Raw genomic sequence first — 24,244 nt, 5'->3', positions numbered from 1 at the left:
ATCCTGCACCACGACATGCAAAAACTGAGCCAGGACTTTAGACTCTTTCAGAGTTAAACAGAAGCTAAGCAACAGTTTCAAGTGATGAAACACACATCAGCCAGCATGAAGGCAGTTACATACCCAAACCCATTTGTACAATTACCTTCAGAGCCTCCTCCAGACCAAATCTGTCCCCAGAAGCCCCCCTGATCTCTTAGCACACATGGCATGAGTCTGTCAGGCCTTAATCCAGGTCTCAGTTAGGTGACAACTGAATCCTCAGACTTTTTCCTTTCCATCTGATTTAGCTGCTGGATAATGCATGGTGGGCATCACTCATCAAAGAACCCACCAGGAAATAATTCTGCCTTTAAGTAATGGGGTAGCTTTCTATATTAAAGTTCCTTTTATAACAGGTTCTCAGACACTTAGGAGTCACTACCAGGTGCTCATAGGGAGGGTCTACAACATTCTCTGTTAGAAAAACACCACAGGTAGCTATAAGTCACGATCATAAACAAACTATTGCCCTGCCAAACTCTGCAAGAACTGATTAATCATTTACCAAGCTCTCTTAAACTGTTTCAAAATGGGACCTTCTTCATAGAAAAAATACCCCAAAAAAGAAAGCAGTCCCTATCAGCTCTCATTTCCCACATCAGTCTGGGACACACTGGCGTCATATGGGGAATTCATTGCTAAATAGGGCCTGGGGAAGGTTTGCCCACAGCTTTTTTCAGTGCTAATAGGTGACGTGAGAAAAGAGGTATCTGCAATCACTGCAGCCAAAGAGGGGGAGAGAGGGAGAGCCAAGGTTATCTCATGAGCTGCCACAGATTAGCTACAAAGCCAACAAGGCTTAGCACAAGGGTAAGTGGCTGGGGGATGGATGCAGAGGGTGGGGTGACATTGCCAAGGACGCTCTGTGACCCATGTGGTGCAGGCAGGGGAACCCACGTCCCTGGATGTGACCAGAGTCCCTCCCATGGAGTGGGGCATGATTTTTTTCTCCTCCTTCCAGAAGGAAAAAACTCAAAGCTTGCTTGTGCTTCAAAATAGAGAGTATATTAGCAAGAGTGCTGTCTACAACCCTGACCCCAGCTTTGGGCTTTGAGCAATTCCTGATAGCTCCAGCAAGGAGCTAACTGTGATGGCTTTGCTGCCTTGACCCTTGGCCTTTGAGGATCCCACTGCAGCAGTCTGGTTCATATTAACCCCATACCACCAGCAGAGTCCAACCTGCCAGGAGGGTTGCTGTTGTATCCTGTCAGGATGCACCAGCATAATGGAGAGACCCACATCCACCACCAGTCTGCTCTGAGCAGGCTCATTTCTGAGAGCTGTGATGATCTGGGGGTCTCCACACTCTTCTCCACGGCCCCTGATGGCTGGAAGTTTTTTAGCTCATCTCAGCATGAAGGTGTCTGCACATACTCTGCTGGCTTGTGCCTTTACAAAGTGCTGCCACAAATCAGGTAACCCTATGCAAGCCCTCTCAATCCATACAAAACCAGCTCAGGTCTGGACCAGAAATATTACCTTGGGGTTTTCCTTATCAAGAGAACCCCAGTCCTTCACAACTGGGAACAAAGCAGAGTTTACTGCACAGGTCTTTGAGTCCTAATTGCTACAGGAACAAGCAGTGGGAAGGCCCACTTCTGTCCTCTTCTACGAACAAACTCCTCCTTCCCAAACCAGCAGAAAAAAAAAATGCTAAATCAATTTTTTCCCCATTTCAGGGCTCTCTCTGACTCAAGCTTGCACACAGTGCTCAAGTGCTGCTCCGAGCTGCAAGTAGTCGGCAGCATCATACATCCTTGGGAAGGAGCTCCATCTGCTGAGCCAAAAGCCCAGGCTGAAGCCCAGGGAATGCTGCCAGTCTTTTCCCAGGGCTGCAGGATGACCCCATCCTTCAGCATCCCCTGGGGACTGCAGAGACCATCAGACTCTGCTATATGAGAATCAGTGCTTGTGAGGAGCTCCAGGAAGTTTTTGAGGTGACTTTCCCTGACAAAGGAGCAAATTGATGTGAGAGCATGAGAGGAGAAAGAAGGTTATTGTGTGCTGCAGCTGGAATCATGTGAGCAGTCTGGAGGACAGTGGAAATACAGGCAAACAGGGTGGAAAAAGATGTTCTCAGCTCAGGGTGCTCTGAATGAAGTCAGTGAGCTGGGTTCGTGCAAGGTGAAAGAATAAGTCAGGAAAGAATCTGGGTCTGAGCTGGGCTTTCTCCCACTCGGACCCAGACTCAGTTGAAGGCTCTGCTTGGAGATGAAGTCCTTGGTAGCTGCCTGCAACAGCCGTGAGGTAAAAAAGGCTCAGTAGGCTAAAGGCTTTCATCTAGGAGGGGAACCACTCTTGGTGGCTATTTTCCTGTGAGAATGAGCCAGAGAGCAACAATGAGCACCAAACACTCCAGATAAGTTCTTGAGGGATGCTGCAAGCTCTGCCTGGGTTACTCCAACTGCCTGCCAGGGTAAGAGGCACTGGGCAGTTTATCTCATATCTGCCCTAGCAGGGCAGGCATTTTTCTTGCTGCACTGACATATTCACATAGAGACATGAGGCTTCTGGGCAGGTGGAGAGCACCTGCTCTGGGGTTCCTACAGCCTTAGCCTGCTGCATACATGGGAGCAGGGATGCAAGGACCACATCTAACCCAGACATCTCTGAAGATGCAGCTTTATGCCAAACCAGCTCCCTTGCTCAGCTATGGGAGAGTTTTAGTACTTAAAAATCTCTTTTTCTCTCTGTATCCCTTCATGAAGATGCAGGGTCTTTTCTGTGGTTATTTTCTTACATGTTTGACATCAAGTGCTTCTCTGTGGTCAAAGGTTTCACTGCAGAGACAACCCCAGATCTTTCATCTTGTCTTGACACTTATCAAGCTTCAATCAGAACAGTGAAAGCCCATCTTCAAAGTGAATGTGGATGGACAGATGGATGAATGAAACTTGATTAGTGTGATAGAGGTTTTACCATCAAAACTCAGCCTGGTCATAAGCAGAAGAGACTTCCCTGGGTTTTTCAGAAATTACCCGGCAGGCCTGAAGATGATCCTTTCACAAGCAATTTGAACGAGCATCCAGACAGAAAAACCTGCAAGAGGCCAGACATCTGGGAAAAAAAGCTAATAAGGATTTGCACCTCTGCCCAAAGGAGGCTACCCAAGGGCAGATGAAGACTGCATCCCTAAAACAGTGAACAAATGGAGGGTCCTCACAGAGCCCCAGCCCTCCTGACCCCAGGGGCCCAGTGTGACTTTTGCCATCCCTGTCCTGAGATGACAGTGAGGGTGCAGGATTGAGCTCAGATTTTAAGCTCGGTGAAGACTTGCTGGCTCCAAGACTGAGGTGAAACCTAATCAGTGGCTGTGCTGTTCCTGACCATCCCTTGGATTTTAGGCTAGCAAAATATTCAGCTCCACTTGCTCTTCCAGCTGCTGTGTTCCAGAAGGCAGCACTGGCCCTACATCTAGACAGGGCTGTATTTGGGTGGTTGGTGAGTGATCCCTGTGTTCAAAGATGTGGTGTATAACAGAATATCCCTATCAGGAGAGGCACTTCCACTTGCTCATCAGTTCACTCTGGTTAAATTCACTGTGAGCTGCAAAATTAAGAGGAGAAAGCAATGCACCCATCAAACTGATGATGGAGCCAAGAACACAGCTGCACACTCCACAGGAGTCAGGTCAGTAAGAACTAACTGCACGTAGAAATTTTGTGACCAAGAGCCAGAAATTATGGGACTATAGTACTCTGCGTGGGAGAGACCACAGCTGGAAATTAGCTTGTACTCTCCTGGGGTCAGCGCAGGAAAAGTGGAAACAATTTGAAGAAAGCATCTTTAAGTACAAGGCTACACCATGCCTTCAGCAAGCCAATGCATCATGGAAGAATGGGCTCTAAGGCTACAGAACAATTGTATATGCAAGTATTTCCTTGGATGTCTAAGAAATAAGGCCAAAGTGGTGTCCTGAAACCCCAGTGGCTGATATTCCACTGATTGATTTCGGTTGGTGCTGATGCATTATTTTTAGACTGACTTTTCCTCAAGGATTAAAAATGGCTTTGGTTACTGAGTTAGGGTTTACACAGTGTAGTGCTGGTAGAGGGGTTCTGTGGCAGCCTGAACATCCTGTATCTCATAAAGGGAGTGCCATAGCCAGAAGAAAATTGTCAATGGATATGGTGTTAAGCTGGGACTCTAGATGGAGCAGATATCCAGATGATCTCTGCTCCAATTTCCCAGGACAGGACAATGGGCAGCAAGGAGAGCAGCCACGTCCTGTGCTGTGGCATCCTTTGTCACCCTTGATGCCAGCTGGAGATGATGGCATCAGAAGCTGTGTAGAGGTGAGCCCAGATGCTTCAAGACATCACCATAGGAAGAGGAGCACCAGCACATGCCCTCTAGAAGAATAGTTGGAGACTTTGCCTTTCTCTCCTTCCTTTCCTTGGGGCAAGAAAGTGAACACGGCTTGGCAACAGATGGGAGACTTTATTTGAAGTAAAGAGATACCCTTTGAACAGCTGGAATCACACCTCAGAGAAGAGAACACACGGAATTCCCAAAGGCTTTGCACAGAGTTTAAATGGGCACAATAGGAAGAGAGAAGACTCAGGGTAAGAGGGAAGATTCTAGGAAGGTTCTACAGGAAGAAGGGAAGCAGTGGGAATAAGGATGTGATCATTGTCCTCATGAAGGTGACAGAGGCTTGCTCACAGCAAAACCTAAGCTGCCCATCAAACAGAAGCAGGGGAGCTGGTAATCATTCTTGGCCTGGGAAATCCGGAGGTGAAAGTAGCAGGAAAACAGTAGAGGACACATTTACTATTTTCTTAGTTTTCCCAAGGCATCCTCTGTGAGCCCCTGATGGATTTAGACCTGGGCATACACACTTGTAGCCTGGCCCTGCATGGTGCTTCTCATGCTTTGGCTGCATCAAAGATCCATGTGGGGGAACTGGTAGGATGAGAAACCTTCCTGACATAGAGAGGGATCCACTTTCTGGATGTTAAAAAGAACTGTGATCCAGTGGATTGGGAGAAATCTGGGACACAGGACCTCAGAATTCATGGCTTTGGGCAGCTCACAGCTTCTCTGTGCCTCGGTTTCCCTTGTGTGAAATGGATGAAAGGGCCAGGAGGAGAACTCAGGAGATGTACCACTCACAGGGGCAAGGGAACATCAGGATCCCTGATAGAACACCACAGTAAATTTTCACCAGGATATTCTCTGTGGTGCTCTCCATCTGACAGGGAGACATCTCTGGACGTGCCTTTCCTCTCCTCCCCCTCCTGTAGGAGAGACAACCCTTGCTCAGAAAATGTTGTGGAGAGTGTTTGCATCTTCAGCTCCAGTCATGTGGCGGAGAGTTTAACATCTGCACTTTTTAAAATTAAAAATGCCTGGTATTTAGTGCAATTTGACACATTGACATGAGGGACAGAAGCCTGTAATCCCAAAGAAAGCTGTAATACCAAAAAAAAAACAAACTGTTCCATGGTATTTTTCTTGAGCACAGTACTACAGCCAGGCAGGAGCAACCTCACGAGGGCAAGAATTTACCCCAGCCTTACTTTTTGTTTGGCTGTAGGATACCCCTTGCCCTATCTACATCCACATGGGAAGAAGCCAGATCCCCCCTCTGATAGGTGGAAAGCTGGGACCCATAAAGCCCGGGCTGGGCACAGAGGGGATGACACCTTTGCAAGGCTCTGTCCCAAGCCAGTGCCCTCTCGTGGAAGCCAGCACTGTGCTGGTTTAATTTGGCAGCCTGGCCACTTAAATTGGGAGATGTCACATCTGCCCAGATGAGAGATATGACATTGGTGCCATCCGGGGCTGGAACTCAAAAGTAAATGTTAAGCAATCACATTTATGTGTATTATGCATAAAGGTTAATGATATACCTGGATGAGAAATTACTTCAGCGAGCATATGGGGCAGACAAGTGCAGAGAAGATCTGGCTAAATGGGAGCATCTCACTAGGAAAATTATCTCTGAACTTCCCTGCTTCCATTTTACCTGGCAGCAGCTTTTGGGCAGGGCAGTTTTTCTCCCTGTGCAGGGCCCAGGCAGATGCACAAGAAGCCAAACGTGGCTCAAGTTACCCTCAGAGTGAGCATCAGGACAGACCTGCAGCAGGACTCTGCTCCCTGGCCAGGAGCTTGGCTTCCCCTCCAACATCCTCAGGCTCTGGGATCCCTGGAACTGACTTCTGAGTTTTTACCCCTGCTGTGACCTGTAACAGTGCTGAAAAACTCATCTCAGTAGGGATAATTCTCCCAAAAGACACAGCTACCATGTGAGCATGCACAGATTCTGAGCAGACACATCCCACACCCCCTCCGCGCACTCCAGGCAAACTTGGCCTTTCCTTACCAGCCCAGCCCTCCATCCTCCTCTGCTCCCATCCTTGGCCAAGGCACCATGCCAGCCTGCTTAGCATTCTGCTCTCATTGCTGGAACCAGCCCTGGCTGCTAAGGAGCTGAGCTTGGTGGCTGTGAGCATCTCAGTCCAGTGTCCCCATCCCCCCCATTCTGGCTCGTCTTATGATTTCTCCTCAGGGACAGCCACTGAGCAGGACCATGTCTCCATGCTGATCCTTTGCTGATAAGCCAGCTGCCAAGTCTCCAGCACTGTGACAAAAGAGTTTTTCTCTTCCCAGCAGGTTTTTCTGCTGTGAATGACAGAGGAAGGGGGAAAACTGAGCTGCCTGGCACTCCTCGTGGGCAAGAGGCTTCAGGGGCTCCTTCCCCCCTGCAGTGCTGGCAGAACATGGATCTTTTCAGGCTGAGCCTGGGCTGTATTTGCCTCCTTCCTTGGCTTGAAGGTAAGTTTCTTCTCCTTTGGGGTAGATGGTAAGTGAGAAGCAAAGTGCTTCCCAGGCTTTAACCTGCTTTCCTGATGAAGTGTTGCTTGGGCTGCAAAGCTCTGAACACACCAGCTGTAAAATAAGTGGCTCTGGGCACATTTCAAGGCAGCATTTAAAATAAGATTAAACACAGGGGTACAGGGGAGTGAGGGACTGGCTGGCAAGGTACTGGGATGGTTTGGTCAGGGATATCGTGGCATCACCCTGGCCACTTTTATAAAGTGCTTCTAAACTGCGGAGAGTATCAGATGAAGAAACCTGCTCTGGGGTGAGACAGGCACTAAATGACCTCCTGAGCCCTCTGCTCTCTGCTCCAGCTGCTCCTTTCAGCAGAAGTGAGTGGGCTCAGGGCATACAGTATGGAAGAGTATGGTGGGAAGAGGAGCAGTAACTTGTTGCAATAGTCTTGCTCCTGTGGCAGTCATTTGGGACAGAGATGTTCTGGGGAGCTGTAGTGTCTGTACAACTCATCTCTGTGGAGCAAACTGGATGGTGGCTCATTTTAACATCCAGCTGTTTGTTGAGGTTGCTCAAATCCCCTCTCCTGCTCGTACACAGGAGTGTTTTGAATCCAAGCAACCTTACTTTTGATGTGTATGGGTATATGAGGAAAGCAGAGGTCCTGCTGAGCATCATCCTGCAGAGCTGGAGCAGTGCTACCCAGGAGCAGATATCCATGTGCAGTCCTACCCGCTATCTCCCGCTGTCCCACCATGGGCAGTGGGCAGCATCTCTTTTCTTAAAAACAGGCAAAGCCTCTGAGCTAGTAAGTAATTCCCTTTTTATTTTGCCACAATGTCTGAGATACCAGATTAAAAGACTCTCATTGAAATAAATCCCTGAAGTGATTCAAGTCTTGTTGAGTCCATGAATCTGCAAGGAGAACAGCCCAGCAGTTTTCCAGGTTACCTGCTCAGAGCTTTTCAAGTTTCCTAGACCAGAGGGCTACAGCTACTTGGGGTGCACAGCTGGATGTTTATGCCTTAAAGACAAACCTCAGACAAGCAGCTCTGACCAGCAGCTGCTACACAACCTCTAAGCATATGTTCCCTGGGTTTCTTTGAGCAGTTAGCCCTCAGTTTGCTTTTGCAGCCTCTTCAAAGGAGAGGTTTGTGCTCCTACAGATCTGACTTTTGTCCATCTGCTGCTGGTTTTTTTGCACCCCAAATCTTGCCAATTAAAGTACATCCATCAAATTGAATTACTCCATTTTTAAAGTCACAGGGTAGGAGTTTGTCACTGTGCTACTGAAGGGTGAGGATACATGTGCATCTTCTCAAAGTTAAGAGAGATCTGGTTAGAACCTGGAGGTGACACCATGGTGAGATGCCAGAGCAGAACAGCCTTTAGGGTCTTTCTCTTTCTCTCATTCTAAAGCACATCTTGTCTCTGGTGTTAGAAGAAGGTGGCTCTTTACTGCTGCCAAGTGATAGGAGCCCCATGTCTGTGTGTTATTAGTAAATTAAGGAGGATGACAGGGCCTTTGGCACAGGACATTTATTTTCCTTTCCAGTGAAATGCTTTTGGTGCAATCACATGATCAGCTGTTCAGCCAGACTACTAATAAATGCACAACTGTTGTGCAAGATAGGAATTTATTTTCCCAGTACCTGGCCATGCCCAAAGCAAACTCAGGGAGCAGACAGCAAACATGTTCTTGCTTGGAAATGGTCTCACTCTGCAGCAGCCTCTCCTCATCTCATCCTGCCTTGGGTTTCTGAGTTTTGAAGACTGCCAGCAGGACAGAGGTGCTTGCTCTCTACAGACCTGAGAGGGTTCAGTTTCCTACTGGAAATCCTGGACTTGCCTAAGCTGGCTGTGACAGTGGTTTCTTTGGAAAGTCCCAGCAAGCAAGGATGGAGCTGAAATGTTTTCTTAGGAAGACAAACAGTAACCCACTGAAATGAGACGTGTGGTGGGAAGTAGGGCACCAGCCAGATCTGGGCATGTACAAGCAGGAAGAGAATACCTGGAATAACCCCATTTTTAACACTGAGTCTCATGCACTGAGAGTGAGGCTGTCAGTGGCTTTCCTCTCCTTGGCTCTACTTTTCCAGCCTCCCACTGGAGACTCAGGGGACTTCTTGACCCTGGTGTGTCTGACTCTTCTGTGGCTATCAATGACCTCCCCCAGCTTGCTCAGGCTCTCCTGGGCAGCAAGGATGCAAGTCTGCTGTGTGAGCAGCCACCTCCTGCATGCCACCTTCCCTCAGCACCCTGTGTCCCACCTGGGACTGATCCCTGACCAGGCAGCCCCTGCCTCTCCTCCTCCCAGGGGCTGGTTTTCCCCTCATGCATAAGCTTCATGCTGACTTCACCAGCCTCTCCTGCTTCCCATTATTTGTCCATGTGCTTTTCCATAACAAAACCTTTCTTCTTCTTCTGTGGCTGCTCTGCTCTCTTGGAGGCCTTTGTGGAGACTCTTGACCAGAAGTGGATCTTGCAGTAACATAGAAAGCTATCAAGCCTTGTTGGTTAAATAAAAAGTAAAATAACCTTTAGAAAGTAGCAGTAGCTGGAAAAAAACCCACAAGCTGATTTGATTGCCAGAAGGAACAGCTGGGAGCTTCTCTTGGGGACACTGGAAAATAATCTGAGTGCAGATTTGAGAAAAGTATTTGCAGTCAGGTACTTGTGGTGACAAGGCATTTGACATCTTTGACATCTAATTACTGTCTCTTTCTAGTAGGCTTTTTTTACTCCACCATAAACAATGACACAGATTGACAGGAGCTGATCTGCTGTCTGAAGTGATGGAAATTGTTCTCCATAAACCGAGAGCTCCCGAGAGTGACCAGGTAGCTGCTTACCCAGCTCCAGCTCTGCCTTTTCTGCTGGTCCTGATGGGCATGTGCCCATTTGCTCTCCAACAAGGAGTCACCAGGCTCCATCTAGCATTACCCTCTTCACAGGTAGATTGGCCACATCCACTGGCTTGCCATGAGTATTTGTGTCCCTAAACTTTACATCCAAGTAAGCACAGTTACAGCCCAAGGGGGGACCAGAGTAAAATACAGATAACATTGGTTTCAGTCAACAGCTGGGGTTTTTTTCCAAAAAATACCTAATTCACCTCCTGCCATACTGGTCTTGGGTATAAATTCAGGCAAAATAGACAGCAGAGTGCCAATCTCACTGTTGTCCTGTACACATATGGGTTTCCCGCCTTTGATCAAGAACAGCTGGGTCACCAGCTCCCTCTTACCACAGCTGGAACCAAGTGTCTTCCAGCTGGTTTTAATTTCCTTATCCCATGGCCATGGGCTGGTCTCCTGCTAGGGCATCAGAGAAGGGTTTGGTCCCTTGGATGGAGGGGGATCTTTTCTTGAGGAATTCTTGGTGGGCCACATTCAAGTCTCCTCCTGTTTATTTATTCAAGGCCTTGTTTGTGTCTGCATGATAGCATCTCAAGCTGCTTGCTTTAAGCATACTCAGGTACTGTTCCTACAAGTGCTTTTACAGGGAAACACTGAGCACCAAGCTCCATCTGCATGGGGAACCCTTCTGTCTAAAATGGGAGCTTCTCTCTTCCACCACTTCTCATTTCTATCTGGTCCTGACCCTCTGCAGGAGGTGGAAACAGCCTTCCAGGCCCTCTCCTCCTATTTGGAATAGGCAGGATGTGATAACTTCAGGCCATGGCAGCAGATGGCTCCTGCTGCTATGGCCAGACACATGGGAGACTCTTCTGCCCTCACCTAACATGCTCCATCCAGATGTGCTACAAAAGCCCTGCTCTACAGCTAGGCCTGAACCTGAATCCCAGCAAGGGATAGAAATTGTGGTAACTTATCATTACCAGTGTGAGGCCCAGCAGCAAGGTCAGGAGGGCAGGGGAAGGTAGATGCTGTGCTGGCCTGAAGGAAGGGTCCAACAATCAGTACCAGGATAGGGAGCTGTGTTATTCTCATCAACAGAGTGTCTGAAGAGCTAAAGATGGCCTTTACCACATGCTCTGGTTAATTTTTCTTCTCTGGGGCTGAGAGCATTTCTAGTAAGAGCTGGAGTCCCTCACAACTGTTTTTAGAGCTATGGCAAAGACCAAATTGCTGGCAAAGCACCTTTGAGAGGATACCAGTCTTCCAAAACGTCTTCCCACCTAATGCCCATTGAGCTGGATCAATTGACTGAGAAGAGGACCCTAAATCCTAGGAGAACCTATATTCAGGATGTTATGCAAGAAGGCAAGGATATGTAATGTGTAGGAGAATGGTGTGGGTCAGTGTCCATCAGTGCATACTCTGTAGGGAACAGGGTCACCTGCAGCAGCAAGCAGTGGAGGTAGATTTACCTGAGCCAGAATAAATCCCTAGCTTGTCTCACCATAACTCAAGCTATGGCACTGCTGGCTCCAAGGTTTCTCATCCATGTGCTGTGCTCATTTTGGGTGGAAGCAACAAAGACAGCTTGGAGTTTCTCCAAGTCACTGTTGCTATGGCTTGGGTGACTCAGGATGACTTGCTGTCTTATGGTGGTATCTAAGAGCCACATTTGGGAGTTCTCCTGGGCTGTGGGATGTCTCCAGGAAGCAGTCCTTACAAGAGGTGCAGTGGCTGCTGCAGATGGATGAGTACCTTTGAGGACAGGCATAGGCTGGTAAAGGTAAATTCCTGACTGTGACCCTGTGGTCACCTTTTCCCAACAGAAAACACCTATTTGGCACTTTTATCCTAATTAATTATCCAAATTAAAGGATTTTTCAAAGAGTTAGGAACCTCACCAGGGAGGGCAAAAGATACCAAGTGCAATGATGAGGTTCCTTGGAGCCTGGAGTGGTTTTGGAACCTGTGCTTGCTCAGATCTGACTTATCCCTTCCCTCCTCAGAGCCTCTAATCAGAGAGACCCATGCCCAAGCAGTTTGCAGAATGGCTTTGATCAAGCCCACCCAGGCACTGCTGAGAAGCAGCAGAAACTTTCCCAGCCAGACTGGGATTACTGGTAACCAAGGCTTTCCTGGTGGCATTACCTTAATTAGGAATGTTGCACAGTTTTTGCTCCTAATCCTACAAGGAACAGCATGTCCCAAGGGTGGCCATGCTGCAGAGGGGCAGCTTGCTTACTTTTCTTTCTTGTAACCAGAGTGGCAATATCATATGACAAACATGCTGGCATTAAGAGCTTTTGCTAGAAATTGTTTATTTTGTTCCTAAAAATACAAAAAGGCCAAGAGATGCAAGCTCAAAGCAGGCATCTACTCAGGCTCTGTGGGTAAGGCTGGCCTTTTCTAGAGATTCTGAGCCCCATCCCCAGGGTGTACATTGGATTCTCTGCTTGCTCCAGGTTAACCTTTCCAAAATGTCATGGCTGATGGCCTTATTTGCTGTGCTGCTGAAGATTGGGACTTGGCAGTGATGGGAAAAAAAAAAAAAAGTAATTTGCCTCCTGAGTAAGAATTCTCAGTGTCTGATGTGTATCCCAAGGCAAATATGCTCCAGCTTTTTTTGTGGTTCTTATGACTGTGTGGGGCATCTGTAGTGACCATCAGTTACATGTAGTGTAAGTTACTCACTGAGATTACAACATTCTGACCTCAGGAGAGCAACATATAGGCAGTGATGGATGGTGAACCTGTATGATGGACATGGGCTCACATCTTGGCAAGGATGACACAAAGCATCACAAGGAAGATCCTGCTGTTGATAGCTCACCGAACAGAGAGCTCAGGGCCTCTGGGAAGACAGGGAAGACACAGACCACTCAGAGGAGCAGAATTATGGCTCTAGCTTTGCTGCCACCTTCTTGTGTAAGGTTGAACCAACCAAGGTTTAGGTAGACCTCTCTTCCCGAGCTGTAAAATGGGAGCTATACTTTTATACCACACCCAAGACTTCATACTTCACACCCAAGATATGGTGTGAAGATAAAAAACTATTAACAACTTGGTGTCATATGCTGCTGAGGAGCTACACATATTTCAGAGGAAAGCACTTCAGCTGCAGTGTTGAGGTTCCTCAGCTCACGTGTATTGTTGTGGGAGGGCTGCCATGGACCTTCAGTAAGGTGAGTCTCTGCAAACTGAGACTTGCATAAAGCCAAGAAAAGCTGTAGAAAAGGACAGCTTAAAAGTGGAACAGGCTGGTAGGTGACATGGGGAAGCATGATGCTTGATGCTGCCATGCAGGTAACAGTGATTCTTTAGAAGATAACGTACACGACCAGGGACTGTACACGGAGAACAGCAACAAAACGTATCCTGAGTTAAACAGCAATGCTCTTCAATTGTTATTTTCTAAATGAAACTTTGAAATGAACAGTCACGTCTAAGAGAAGAAAAACAAAACGGAGATTCTGGCATGTTTAGTAATTAAAATTATGAGAAAAAAATTTAGAGAAGCAACATAGAGAGCATAAAATACTAACAGGAATTTTCAAATGTATATGGTTGGACTCGATGATCTCTGAGGTCCCTTCCAACCCAGCCAATTCTATGATTCTATGATTCTATATGAAGTAGGAACTCAGTGGGATTGTAAGGATACCACTAACTTAGTAGTAAGAAGAACAACCATAGCAGGGTAGGGTTGAAAGGCTGAATGCACTATTGCAGACATGGTCAGGGAGGTCATCACAAAGCAGCCCACCCACAAGCAAAATTGTTGAGAAAGAAAGCTTAAGGGGAGGGGGAGAAGTTGTATAATCTGTGACAAATGAGAAGCCCAAATGGCATTCACACTGAGTTAGGAGAAAGTAAAAATGACATTTTTTTAAACTTCTAACTATGGCTTAAAGCAGCCTCAGCATCAAAGGACTGCATTACGATAATTGTGTGCACCTTAAGAGTGATTCCTGCAGAGTCTGGGCAAACACAGGTCACTTTGTTAAAGTTTGGGATCAGGCAAGTCAGTGAAAACAAAAAATGGAATTTGCAGACAGACAGAGAAACACAAGAAAAGTCAATGCAGCTTTTGTAATGGGCCTGACATCTGTTATGGCATCAATGAGTTTACCATAAATGTGGTAAGATGATCCAGACCTTGTGTTGCGTTTGCAAAGGCTTTTGGTAAGATACTTCCACCAGGGCCCTAAAATTGCATTCTTGTGGAGTAAGAGAGAGATTTCAGTCCCTGGCTGGTACAAAGAGGTGGAATAAGTTGACAGTGATCACAGTATAGGGAAGGTATCAGCAAGTGATGAAAAAAATCACCGCTGTTTGAGGCAGTAATCTTGAGGAAAGTGGTGAATAATGAAGTTAAATTTTGCTGATGACAAAGAATTATTCAGAATAATCAAAACAGAACCTGGCCATGTGAAGCTGCATGAGGAGGTCATGGTACCAATTGAGCAATACAACAGTTTTTGAACTTCAGATTATACAGAATGCAGGGTACATGGGAAAAAACATTTTAACTATTTATACTGAGTGATGCTCTTTTCCTTGGCTAATACATTTTAGGAAGCAAGCACTGATGTCCTTGCTGCCTTAAGTGAGCTCTTTACTTGTTTTATCCTCCTTCCCTGTTTGCAAATGCTAATAAGGTCCAGTCAAGTGCTGAAAGCACTACACTGGGTTCAGGAGTTTAAGTTCCCCTGCTATGTTTTTGTGTGTTGCTCAGATCATTGCTTTGGAAATGGGTTTCTCCCTGTTAAGGTAAAGCAAAGAGGTGACAATCCTGGATTACCAGGTCCTATAATATGGTGGGGGTATTGTATTAATCCCCCTGTATTATGTAAATCTTATGGGAGCTTATGGGACATTTCCTTTGGAAGCTGGCAGAAACTCAAGCCCAAGATGCACTGAACACCTTCCCTCCATTTAGCCCTCAATAAGGGGTGAAAAGGACAGGACTCACAAGGTGCTCACAGATCACCCCCGAAATTTAATTTCAGTTTAGGCACATGGGCTCGGTAGGAATTGCCTGGATCAGTGGTTATTACAAGTCCACAAAACTTAATATGCCAGAATGGACACATCCTTCCTCACCTCAGAGCTGGCACAGGAGTTATACTGTAGTTTCTGGCTGCCTCTCCCCACACATCCAGGATGAGCAGAAATCCTTGAGCATTTGTGACTGAACAAAGGCCAGGCATTATTAATCTAGCAGACCCCTAGGATTTCCTGACAAAATCTGTCAGAGGTCTTTTAAGCTATTGTTCATCCACTTGGTATTGTGTACTGGCTTCTGTTTACACTGTCATTAGTTTTTTCAGGTACTGAGCCAAATACTCACTGCCAAGGAAAGCATTGTTCTTTGCTTTGGGAGGGGAAACTCTGCAGAAATTGTTGTTTAGATAAACATCAGTGTTCTCATCATCATCACTTTCCAATCTCCTCTAAGTCTTTAGGTGCAGTACTGTATGGTGATGGGGCTTTCACAACTGACTCCTGGGGAAAAGAGGGGGAAAAACAGCTACTACAAAAGCTGTGAGTTACCATGTGTTAAAAGATTTCTCAGATATCCCTCTGTTCCTCTGTCTTAGGCATAAAATGCAAAGCAGAAGGTGCACTGACATCAGTGACAGATGGTTTAGCATTTGACATTTCACTCAGGATGTTCAAAAGCCACACCTGATGATTTTGTACTGAAAACAGGAGCAATTAGCTAGCTAACAGGATAATATCCATCCAGCTATGTTGGGACACATTTCTATTAAAAGCAACAAGCAATTATAGAAATTGCTTCAAACTGTGTGTCAGCTGTAACCTCGCCCTCTTACAAACAGATCCTTAAAAATGGTCCCTTCGTGCCTGGGGAACACAGACCAACCTCAGGTATGCTAAATTCAGGTTTCAATATGTACATGAGCTGTGCCAGCCAAGTACTCCCAGGTTCTGATGGGGTATGGTTTTGTCTCAGCATTGCTGTAGTATCACCAGAAGCCACTTGATGGAAACAGCAGTCCAAGGTGGCCTAATTCACCCCAGATGAATAGCACCTGGAGCATCTGGGGGTTTCAGTTGCTTTTGGTAAGAATGATTTGATCCAGACAGGAGCGAAAAAAAGCCAAACCACCCAATTATTTTGGAGGGAGGGATGGGTGGGCACCTGTCTAAAGCAGCTGAAATATTGAATTAAATATGCATAGGCACATATTGAATAATTAATTGTACCACTTTTCAAATTTTGTGAGTTTTTCCTCACTAGCTAAGTGAGTTAGTTATGCCCTTGTTTTTTTCTCTAGTATTACTCCTGGCTATTTGCATACCCTGTATTTTAAAAAAAATGTCATTCTGGGGAATTAGGAAGTTGGGGGAACAGTTTACCTAGGCGTGCCCACCCAGGAAAAGACTGGTGAGTTATGTCTTCACTTCCCTGGGGTATTTACAGTGTCTGGTGCTCAGAAGACAGAGTTGCCTTAGCCATGCACAGTAGTAAACCCTGCTCTGATTGTACCCCAGTAGCAGAGGGACAAGGCTTCCTCATCAGGAACAGCCGGCTGGAAAAGTGCATCCGTGTCTCCCACCACAAGACCAACAGCATCAGCCTGGCTGACTGCAAGGTGCACTCCCAGCCTCAGCAGTGGAGCTGGGACCCTGCCACCAGGACCATCATCAGCCTTCAGACAAAGCAGTGCCTGACAGCCCCCATGACACAGGAGAAGGCTCTGGTCAAGCTAGAGCCCTGCAGGGACTGGGAACGCCAAGCCTGGTCCTGCAGCAAGAAGGGACACTTGACTCTGCAGAGCTTTGGCTTCCACCTTAGCACCAAGGAAGGAGGCCACAAGGTCTTTGTCTCGAGGGAGAAGGACAAATTCAGCAAGTGGAAGACTTCAGAGAATGAAATCATCTGTGCTCCTGCCTGGATGGCAGCCCCAAGGCCCAGCAAACCCACGCAAGCAGCTGCAGACACACATGTGTGGATCTATGAAAGTAAGATGAGGTAGATTTAGCATCAGATAACATCTAACCTTAGGAGTCATCCAAGCCACCTAACACCTGGCTTACATTCATCATTCTAACTCATGGTCACTTCGACCCCATCTGGAGAGATATCAAATAGCTCCAAGTCAGCCCATATTGGTACCAATGTTTGGTACAACTGGTTTGCAATAGACACTGTTCAGTCATTTCCATAAAATAGTTAAGGTATTGGGTATTTTTTTATATTTATAGGTATATAATATATTCATATTAGGTATTTTATTTATATTACTAAGGTATTATTATATCCTGTAAGGTATTTACAGGATCAGGTCACTAAAACCCAGATGCATTTCTGATGACTGGCAGAAGTCAAGTATTTTGGAAAGTTCATATGAATCAGTGCCCAGAGCTAAGAATAGCTGGAATTGCTTCAGCCTCCCAAATACAAAACAAGGAAGCCCCATGAAGTCGGGTCCTTAAGATTTTGAAGGGGTTTTCATTACTTAATAATGTCATTTTTTGGTAACCAGAACACTGGTGCAGCTGAAAGCCTCTTTTAAACTTGTATGAATTATTGAGCTGCTATGAGAAATGAAAAATAGTTGCTTCAGTTTCTAAGCAACATGTTACAGTTACCTCCTGTCAGACAGTGCTTCTGTCACTAATGAAGCCATGGTTCTAACCATCATCCCATGCCTTCATCACCCTCAAAAGTAAACCTCACTCCTGGTGCCTGATGTAATCTTAAAAGAGATTAATGAACACAGCATGTGGTGGGAAGTGCTGCCCTCCCTTTGTATTAAGAAAAGCCAAAAGATCAGAAAAATTCAGTTTTATATTAACAGCTTTATGGCCTTGGTCTCTGCTAAATATAATTTAGCTGAGACTGGACACAAAAATGGCAGAAACATTGGTCTTGATGTTGCCAACAGACAACAGGGCTGATCAGTGCATCAGTGCATCAAGATGTGACTGTCATCATTTGTCAAATGTCCAATGAAGGTCATTGCTACCACTGATAATTCATGATCAGGTCCGTTTCCCTTTTTCATTTACTCACTTGTGCAAATGAAGGACACTTCAGGACTTTTCTTGTGAAGCTGTGTGCTGAACTGAGACCTCAAAACCACAATTCTTTACCCCATCCTCTCCTTCTCTCTCTTCTTCCACTACAGGAACCAAAAAAGGGATGGAATTCATAATGCCTTTTCAGTGCCTGTCTCCTCTGTAGGTGATAAGGTTCCCAACCTTCCTCAGGGGAAATTATTTTCCTTACATGAGGTTATCCCCTACCTTGAGGCTTGATGGCTCCAGTGAGATTTTCAGCTTTGCAGAAATGAGTAAAGAGAAAAAATGATGAATCTGGTTGGCATAAGGAAATGGATTATAACCTATAGACACAAGGAAGCTATATATAATTTGACATGAGATACAATAGCCTTGTGTGCAGACAAGACGGCCTTTTTACCAAGGTTTTTAATTAGCAAACTAGATGGTTAACCATGTGCCATGATATAATTACCACAACTGTTAGTGTTTATTTAATTTTAAGGTAAATACAACCAATAAAAATTAGATACCATAATAAGCTAGTTAAATATAGACTAGGAAATGCGTGGAACATTTAAGATATGGGAAAAAACAGGAGTGAAAAGGGCATTTGCATTCCCCAAGGCAATGTTCCTGGCAGTCCAGCACTGCCTCAAAGCCAGACTCCACAAATAAGGCTGCGAGGGTCAACACAGAGCAGGCTTTGAATCAGGTTGTGCCAGCTGGTTGGTGCATCTTGTGCTAGCCAGTAGTGTTCCTATCAACCCCATGGATCAGCATCTACTGGAGGGAACCTCTGACTAATCAGTAATAACCTCAAAAGTCTATGTGTTTTTTCAGGCTTTTCTTACCTAAGATTCAGTTGGCCATTGACCAACAACTCTTACTTAAACAGGTTGTTTGCTCTATAAATTACACCTCTGGTGTACCCATTGATGCTCATGCCACAGACCGGGATGAGGTTGGGATAAGCAGTGTGGAACTCTGCAGAAGTATCTTGGTTTTGCCACACAAATAAGTGGCAAGAGGGGATAAGGACTATCACTGCATAAGGAGGGGGATGGACTATCACTGCCACAAGATATCCCACAACACCCCCTCTAGAAGTAGCTGTTATCCCACATACCCTGCTTCTGTAGTCAAAATGGCAAGGCAAAGGAAACTCTTGAGCCTTGCAGAAGATAATCACCATGATTTCTTCATCTGCTGTGTCAGTAAAACCTGTGATGCTTAACTACAGATCTACTTGTCTCTTCCTCACACCTCATCTGTTACCAGCTGGTGCTACTTTTAAGACTAACATGGCAAGGCTGGGCTCCCTTCCTTGCCAGGAACTGAGTGCGTCCAGATTCCTGTTTAAAAAGTAAATTATAATCATTGACATCTTTGCTTTATTTCCTCCCAAGCTAAAACCATTGATTCATCAAAGATGGATGCTGTGGACAGCGATTCTTCTGTGGGCTTGAATGACCCACCTCTGGCTAACAAATTTAACAGCACAGTGCCTCCAGTGAAGACCAGACAAGCATATCTCCCAGCAAACGAGGGTGAGCACTTTTCTTTTCTGAATCCATGTGTGAGAACAGCAGGAAGCAAAGTGAAAATACTCTCAGTATTTTCAGTGGTGGTAAGTACCTGGGCACTTTGGAACAACTTCCATGTGTACCACTGAGCAGTTCAAGGCTTTGCTCTCACACGTGTTGAGACGTCTGCCTTGGCAAAGGGTGCAGTGATACAGCCACAGTCTTCCAGGCAACCTGGAAGCACAGCCATGAGAAGAAAATAAGCAAAAAATATCTGTGGCTAGGGAATGATGAGAACAAGAAAGTTCCCTTTTCCCTGACAGCTCCAGACAAAGAGGCTATGGACTTACTGTGCAGCCCCAGGAGAAAGCTGGAGCTTCCTCCAGTCCAGCAGTGGAAGATGCTAATCTGAGTTTCTCTGCTTCTTCCTCCAGATGTGTCCCACAATCACTCAAAAAAGCACCATGGAAATCGAGGGAAAAATGCTGGGGCCAGGTTTTCAGGTAGGAAAGAGGAAAGAGGAAGAGACCAGATGAGGGTTCTTCAATGCCCCTCACCTTCCCATCAATAAAGAGTTAACCTGGGCCCTGCTGAGGATGCTCATTAGGGAATGACAGCACCAAATTATCTGTTAGAAAAAAACCTTTTAAAGGTTAAACAAGTCTCCCTGGGCCTGGAGTATGAAAGTGAGTGAAAACAAGCAAATGTTTTGACCCAGTTAACCAGGAAAAATAGATACCCTGGCAATGCACTGGCAACGGTGCCTTCCCCCTGCCCTTATTAGAGAGCTGCAGAGCAGGGTGGCATGAACAGTTACTATCTTCCTTGTGAGAAAAAAAACCCAAAACAACTTTTTTGACTGTTTTTGATAGAGGGATGCTGTGCAGTGTAAAGCAGGTATAAGGTGTTTGATCTCACAAAAAAATCCCAAAACCAACCAACCAAAGAAAACACCAAAAAAACACCCCCCCCCCAAAAAAAAATCACCAAAAAAAAACAAAGAAAAAAACCACAAAAGCCACCAGCAGTTTTCCTGTTATCTGCTAGTCTTCAGAGATATTGCAGGGCTGTTTTTCTTAGGAATCATGGCTTTTGCTTAAGAACAGGGGTACGTTCAGCTAATGCATGAATGTTTTCTATGATGTCCTTTCCAGGCACCAACTGGAAGACAGCCATGCTGGTCCTCAGCCCCTTGGCCTTTATACTGGGATTAATAATACTGACACTCAATGTTCATTACAACAAGTAAGTGAGAGGAAAGTTCATTCTGTTTTCCACTTCTAGTGGCAAGTATCTCAAGTCCCTCAGAGAGATACAAAGTGCCTAGTATCTCAAAACAGGTCTTCATCTTGGCACCCTTCCCAATCCCACACCTGAAGCATTTGGCTCTGAGAAGACAGGTCTGCTCACTTTTGTCACCCTTATTGATTTCTTGTCCTTATCTCCCTTATCCTCCCCTCCCTTATCCCCTCTTGTCCCTATTTCCTCCTCCCGCTTACTGTCCCACTCAAATGCAGCCAATTGATACTGGTTCCTTCTCCCTCACACACCCCACCACCATTCCTGAAGGTTTAGGGAATTTGGGCACTGTGGCTGCTGATCCAACTAAGAGACAGGCAGATGCACTTACACGACCTCTTCTCTCTCCTCCTAGGAAGAAGAAAGTCCTCTCTGCTCTGAAGAGTTCCCCAGCCCACAGCAGCAGAGCTGACTTACGGGAGCCGCCTCCCTTACGAAGAGGCCCTCAGCTGTACCTCCCACCATCCCGCTCCCCTTCCCTGAGGCATGGTGAGATCCTCATTGAGTGGAAAGATGGGACTGTCACGCCTCTCTTTGATAACACAAATTATCAAATGGACTAGCACCACAAAAATAAGGGAGCTGCTGCTCCACGCTGTGTCACTCTTCCCACCAGGAAGGGTGCCACCATTCCCGGTCTCCTCCCTAGCTGGCTGTTTTGATGGGGAGTTTTAAGCACTGTTTGTTGTTTGGGTTTTTTGTGGTTTTTTTTTTTTCTTTTAACACTTGAGAACAATCTCCTTGCACAGCATGAGGCTGAAGCAAGCAGAGCAGATTGTTTGATTTGTATAGGCACACGCTGCTTAGCTCCTCCAGAGCTGATTTAACCCAACAAACCCCAGATTTAGTTAAAAGAAGCTGAGGCTCGTGCCAGCTGCAACTGCCCAATGACCTGAAATTCTAGGGTTACTAAAGCATATGAAAAAGTAAATCCTTGGAGGCAAGGTGTGAGAAACAGGTGCCCTGATGATCCTTAAATCTCTTTTAAGACAAAAATACCTGCCAACACACACAGGAGGTTGTCAGTTGCTTTGTCAGCACAAGAATATAAATAATAAGCACTACCTTCATGACTCAAGAGTCTCCTTCAGATACCTGCCAAAATACTCCTCCCGCTAAGTTATCGATTAAGTTACACTCGTTTTTCTAATATAAAATTTAGCACTCTATCATCTTCTCTGCATCACTGCAAGAGTTCTGCTGAAAGATAATGTATCTCTCAGAATATACCTATATTTACAATGTATTAGACCTTATTAGAACGCACAGTCTCTTTCTCTATGTAGTGACAAGTGATGTCAGTGATGCTTATTGGGGATATTACATTTTTCCAGCCATCCTATGCCAGCTTCAGTCTCTAATTCCCTATAGTCCTATGGAATAATCAATGAACAGACGCTGCTCCGATTTGGGCCAAAATATGGGCTCTTTATAGAAAAAAGCAAGGCACTATTTACAGCCTTCACTCTTCTTGTATGTGCATAATTAACTGTGACCCATCACACTTAGTCCTGATCTTTTCTCAGTGAAACTTACAATGTCTTGGTGCTTTGCTAATATTCATGTATTTATGCTTTCCTTCTCTCTGATCCAGGAAATTACAAGCATGAGTTGCATCACTGTATTTGTTCAGTAGAGAAAGGGAAAATATATCCTAATGTGTTTCTTACTCACACTTAAAGAATTTTTGCTTTACTTAAACTAAGTTGTTGTGGTAATTCAGTGGAGCTTGGACTTCTCTAGTTTGATTTTATTTAACCTACAGTAGAAGTAAGGTCTTCAGGGAATTTTAAATCTCTCTTTTTTACTTTTTAAACATAGATCTACAGCCCGGTAACAACTTGGCTGCCATGAGATACTATTACAACCAAGAGCTTAGCTGGTCTCAAAAAAGAAAATACAAATCTTACTAGTTCAGGGCATAAAAATCATAAAGGCTGGAAAAAATTGTCTTTCCCAGACAGGTTATTCCATAATTACTTACTGGAGGCTTTCCCACATACTCTTTGGGAAAATATTTTACTACTAGACATGGGCAGAAGAAGAACTCTTTGTTCACCAACAAGCAGTGAACAAAAACAACCATCAGGATTAAATTCTGATTTTCCAGTGTGTCCACTTTAAAACAAATCCAAAGGCTTTCGGGCCAAGTTTCCAAATGCATACACATCACTTTAGACAAAGAATCTGTGGGAATACTTCCAGTACAGAAATTGATCAAAATGCACATGTGGTGCCTCACCAATTACCACAGTTCTATCTTTTCCTACCACAATTGAGATGCCTGCCTTTGAAACTTTCTCCAAGGAGCACATCCCCTTACAGTGCATAGCACTTGGTAGCCTCCAAAACCTGGACACACTTTAGGAACATGATGCATGAAGTGTCATTAAAATGTAAACACTTACTTGGAGTTCAGCTGATGTTGTGCTTTCCAAAGCAGCAAGTGCTTGTGTTCATTATTGCTGAATGGGCAAAACAGATGACTTGGTAATGACTCTCTGTAATTATTACTGAATACACTAATAGCTCATAAACATGAAGGCAGTCACCACCATTGTTTACATACATAGCACTGGTTAAACAGTAGTTCAAACAATAATGAAAAAATAAGGCTGTGAAGCAGCACAGACTTTTAAAACTACTTTCTCCCCTCATTTTTACTGATTATTATGTTATAGGTATTTCTCACCTACATTAGATGCTTAGAGACAAAATTTTCCAAGGTATGGGCAGGGAAGCTGACAGTGGGAGCACTCATCATGAGCTGTCTTAAAAAGAACAGCTGATTCTGCCCTCAGGCTGCACCAGGTGAGAGTGGGAGAGATGCTCCCTCCTCTGCTTCTAAAGACAGCTGAGAAACATGCAGAGCAACTGCACAAACTATGTGCTGTTCCCTCTCTGCTGTCAGCTGAATGCAGTGGTTTCAAGCAGTGTTCACAAACAAAACAAAACCTGACTGTAAAGTGGGGGAGCACTGGAATTGTTTATGTGTGTATATATCCATATTAAAGCTCCCTTATAGCCTATCCCTTTCTGTGGGTATGTATATGTACATACACATACATTAAAAGGGGTGAGCTATAAAGGGGCTTTCATCAGTCACACTGCAGAAAGATAATAGACTGATGAGAAAGACACAGTTGTACTAAAGTTATTAATGCATGCTGCACCACAGAATGAGCAACATAATACTAAACTGCATCCCATACTTCTCAGACCTGTTATGCTGCATCTCTGGTATGTCAAGTCTTCTTCAGGTCTGATGTGATGCTGATCACCCTCATTTCACACCCAAAGCAAGGAATAAGATAAAGGGAAAGAATCCACTTTCCCATACACTTACTTGGTTTGTGAGGTCCCAGTGCCTAAGCAGCAAAGGCTACAGCAGACACAGGGAAGAAAGGACATTTGCTGTCCCTGAAAGTTCCCCGGGATTCAGAAAATCTCAATCCACACCTGAAACTATTATTAGTGCCATCATGCTTCTTTGGTATTTATGTACCAAAACATTAAAAAAAAATATGACCCATTATTAGGGACCTGAACATGCACCATCACACAGAGTGCTAACAATCTCAGCTTCCACCAGTGCCAACAACAAAATAATGCATATTACCTGAGATATTCCATGCAGAAAATGCTATATTAGGCAGACAGATTTCTCTTTCCCAACCCACCAAACAATGGATGGCCAAGGCACTT

General features: G+C 45.2%; 1 protein-coding gene across 2 annotated transcripts; it reads left to right on the top strand.

Annotated features, from left to right (window-relative positions):
- Positions 1 to 6,456: 6,456 nt before the first annotated feature.
- On the top strand, positions 6,457 to 23,607 carry LOC115599951. Of its 2 annotated transcripts, none has more exons than XM_030467786.1 (6): positions 6,457 to 6,822; positions 16,206 to 16,673; positions 19,124 to 19,264; positions 19,675 to 19,743; positions 20,395 to 20,485; positions 20,895 to 23,607. In XM_030467786.1, exons 1-6 carry the CDS (start codon positions 6,768 to 6,770, stop codon positions 21,100 to 21,102), a joined length of 1,032 nt encoding a protein of 343 aa, XP_030323646.1. In that variant the 5' UTR covers positions 6,457 to 6,767; the 3' UTR covers positions 21,103 to 23,607. The 2 variants fall into 2 exon arrangements, with proteins under 2 accessions (XP_030323646.1, XP_030323644.1); XM_030467784.1 differs by having other exon boundaries at positions 16,203 to 16,673.
- Positions 23,608 to 24,244: the final 637 nt, after the last annotated feature.

This window comes from Calypte anna, chromosome Z (assembly GCF_003957555.1).
Source record: "Calypte anna isolate BGI_N300 chromosome Z, bCalAnn1_v1.p, whole genome shotgun sequence".
Lineage (NCBI taxonomy): Eukaryota > Metazoa > Chordata > Aves > Apodiformes > Trochilidae > Calypte > Calypte anna.
This window is presented reverse-complemented; position numbering and strand designations above follow the sequence as displayed.